At 32.8% G+C, this 3,444-nt stretch overlaps 1 protein-coding gene across 1 annotated transcript in view; it reads right to left on the reverse strand.

Annotated features, from left to right (window-relative positions):
• Positions 1 to 1,625: 1,625 nt before the first annotated feature.
• LOAG_18889 (hypothetical protein) overlaps positions 1,626 to 3,444 on the reverse strand; it is a 4,323-nt gene continuing 2,504 nt past the window's right edge. The window contains exons 6-9 of the mRNA XM_020451549.1: positions 3,033 to 3,209; positions 2,553 to 2,741; positions 2,240 to 2,437; positions 1,626 to 1,929 (exon numbers count right to left, since the gene is read on the reverse strand). Of these exons, the coding sequence (XP_020304656.1) occupies positions 1,828 to 1,929; positions 2,240 to 2,437; positions 2,553 to 2,741; positions 3,033 to 3,209 (666 nt within the window). The 3' untranslated portion in view covers positions 1,626 to 1,827. The remainder of the gene's footprint in view (positions 1,930 to 2,239; positions 2,438 to 2,552; positions 2,742 to 3,032; positions 3,210 to 3,444) is intronic.

Raw genomic sequence — 3,444 nt, forward strand, 5'->3', positions numbered from 1 at the left:
AACCAAATCTTCTAGGTCCCTTCTTTACTTTTCTATCGCTACTGATTCATTATCTCTCTTTTTTCTATAAGTTTATCATTTATTTTATTTAGTCCCGTAATAAGTGAAACTCTTCCATGATGAATCTTATTTCCTTCGTCAAATAGACAATCTTCTTCATACAAGTAATTTCCTTATAATGAAACGTTAATCTTCCATCCATCCATCATCTTTTCCTGAACGTAACAGTCCTTTTCATTCTATCTCCAAATTTCATCCAACACTATTTCTCAATATTATATTTTTGTTGTTTTATTCTATCGTCTTTTCCTAACTTAATCCCTTTGATAGATTCTTTCTTTGCAGTATCAATGAAGCCTTTTCAACAGCCTTTTTCGTCGTGTTCGCTAGACACTTCAAATTTTCGATCGGCTTTCTTTTTCTGCATTTCTGACCAGAAACGTGTTTTTGACCAGAAATTTTTTTTTTATTACCTGTAATAAAGAATATCGGAAAAATAGCTCATGTCGAGGTTTTTACTTTATTTTAATTTAATTACAGTATAGCAAATGTTAAATTTAGTTTGAATCGATCGATAATTTATTATTAAATGCACACTCCCAATAAATAGATCATAACACTGCAATATGCAAATAATAGTGAAAAAAAGAAATGAATTCGAATTAATAAGAAAAAAAAATAATCAAACATCCCAGTTAGGAATGTTATGGTAACCAATGAATTCTTTAAAGGAGAAATATTCGATGCAAATTATCCCATACTCTTTACAAATATTAGCAATCGTTGGGTTATTCTGTGGATTGCTCGTTATACAGGAAATAAGGGAGAAGTTATTAAAAATTCGAAGATTAAGGAAAAGAAGAAATATCGGGAAAGAAAATAAAGCACTTCTATAACAAGCATTATTAGGCAATGCTTTGACCAGTGATATTATGAGGGACAACTGAGAGATGAAAATATCATTTGATTATTTTCACGTGTATTGTTTGTTTTGATGACGTTGAATGAAAAAAATGGATGGGTTAAATGTATCTTCCCGAAAATTGATGGGTCCTTCCAATAAACTAAAACTTACATGTATATCAGACTTCTTTCTGGTATACATATATAAAATCACTTCGGTAGAAATTATTCCCAGCATATCACTAAAAAAAAACAAAACTTGGCCCTCGTTCCAAATATCAATTAGACCTAATGCTAATGAATTGTAGGACTGTTATTCCCTTTTGCAACCTTCCCACTCTGCTTAACGCTTTTCCGGAAATCGATCGCTTGCTATTCGCTTAATTGTATTTTGAAAATTCCCGAACAGCTCCATTCTCCTGTGGTTGCTTCCTCCTTTCGATAATCTTATCAACGATTAGATTAATATTTACATTTTTAATACCTACCACATGCTACGATTCCATTTAAGCCTATTCTAATGTTAACGAGCGTACTGCTATATGTAGTATAGAGGACATCTATGATTTAAAAACAAAAAAAAATGAATTTGCAAATCTTAGGCTGCTCAGTTAACAGCTGAACTTATGTCCTCTACATATGTGAGATCAAAGGAGCATTAAATGATAAAATACTTTATTTAAGAAACAAATTTCTAAGAACAATAGTAATTACGTGTGGATGTTCCCACTGCTTTTCGATGCCCACGCAAAATACTATGATCGACCATATTTTAACGTAACACTTCACGGAAAACGCATTTCAACAAATCACAAATCAATTTTTCCAGTTGAAATTAAAAAAAATTTTCCGACTGCATAACTACTTATATTTATTATTACCAGTCCTTGATAATAGTACAAATCAAACAATCAGCAAGCAACATCACGTTTTTGTCAGTATTTCTCTGGCATTATTACGAACAATCGCTTCCATTCCTTCAACTTCAGCACACCAGGCGCCAATACGATCACTCATTGCCAGAATCTAATTTTAAAAAATATGAAACAGGTTTAAATACTAGGTTCGATTCGTTAGCAGTGTCAATTCTTTGTCAGGATATAGTTCCACTGTCCTTTTGATTTCACTACACAACAGCAATTATTTCAAGCATAAAGAATCGGGTATTTGGGAAAAATCATTAGTAATTGAGACTGACCATTCGAGGAAGTCAAAAGGTTTTAAAAACTGAAGGACTTTAGAAGGCCGAATACCGAGTACCCAGCTTCGTTTAAACATCAAAATACAAAAGAAAATGAATGAAAAGAAAGAGAAAAAAAAAAAGAGACGAAAATACCTGCTGCGGCGAAAGTACCCTTGGTTGTACCCAGGTAATATTAACTAGTTCCTCCACCTGATCAATCGAACCTTGCACTAGGCCCTTACTCAGCGCTCTCATTACCAGAGCTTCAACTTTATTCAGATCAATCTGGGCTTTTTCAGCAATTTCTTTAAATGAAATATACCGTTCCTTCGACGGACGAGCCAAAGCAATCTAAAAATTACATGAATGAAGTTTCGAAATCAAAACTTAAAATCGCTCAAGTAGCTAAATCCCCAATCATAAACCAAAAAAACGAAGCATAAAAGACACTCAGTAAATTAATTACCTCCATCAAACTCAATAAGCGAATTTTATCTTCCAAAAGGTCCTGATGATCTTTCAGATCATCCCACTCGGCCCACTGTGGACGATATTCATAGAATTTTTTGAGATCACCAGCATTAAAAGCATATAATACATCAATGATCCATTTTTCGCGAGTCCCTTCCAGCGATTTCAAAATCGGATGTGCCAACTGTAATTAAACAAAACAGAAATTTACTCGAAGAAAAGGAACGCATATTTAAAATATATACAGAAAATCTTTGATATCTCACAATTTATCGATTTAACGCCCATTTTATACCATATTAATCACATGCCGGAAAGACGTCTGGCGTTTGGGGCGTGAAACTTGAGAGATACTCGTCACAGTACCAAATATTTTGTGTAAAAAAAGGAATCCGGAATAGAAGTTGCGGAACTGTGCTAGAATTGCAGACTGAAGGAGAAAAAAGTGGAAATTCATTAAGGAAAGAAACTCTACCAATTCACCAAAATTGTAAACATTATCGCCCAGCAGAGCAGCAAATCCTAGCAATACTGCTTGCAACTGCTTCTCAGATTGCGGTAACTTTGTCTGATCTTCGCAACCCAAATAGCGTAAGGCTTCACGATAATAGCCAGCGTAGTTGCCAATTTCCTTCAGATAAACAGATGAAACCTGAAAAATTTTCGCATGACCGAAATTGATACGAAAAAAAGATTTATTACCAGTAAACTATAGCTTATCTTTAGAATCAAGTTTTTTTTCAGAACTCGCGACTTCTGAAAAAAATATATATATATAAATATACATGAACAAATATATACATATATAAATGAATATACATGCATATATATATACATATATATATATATATATATATATATATATATATATATATATATATATATAT

Source organism: Loa loa (genome assembly GCF_000183805.2).
Source record: "Loa loa unplaced genomic scaffold supercont3.641, whole genome shotgun sequence".
Taxonomy (NCBI): Eukaryota; Metazoa; Nematoda; class Chromadorea; order Rhabditida; family Onchocercidae; genus Loa; species Loa loa.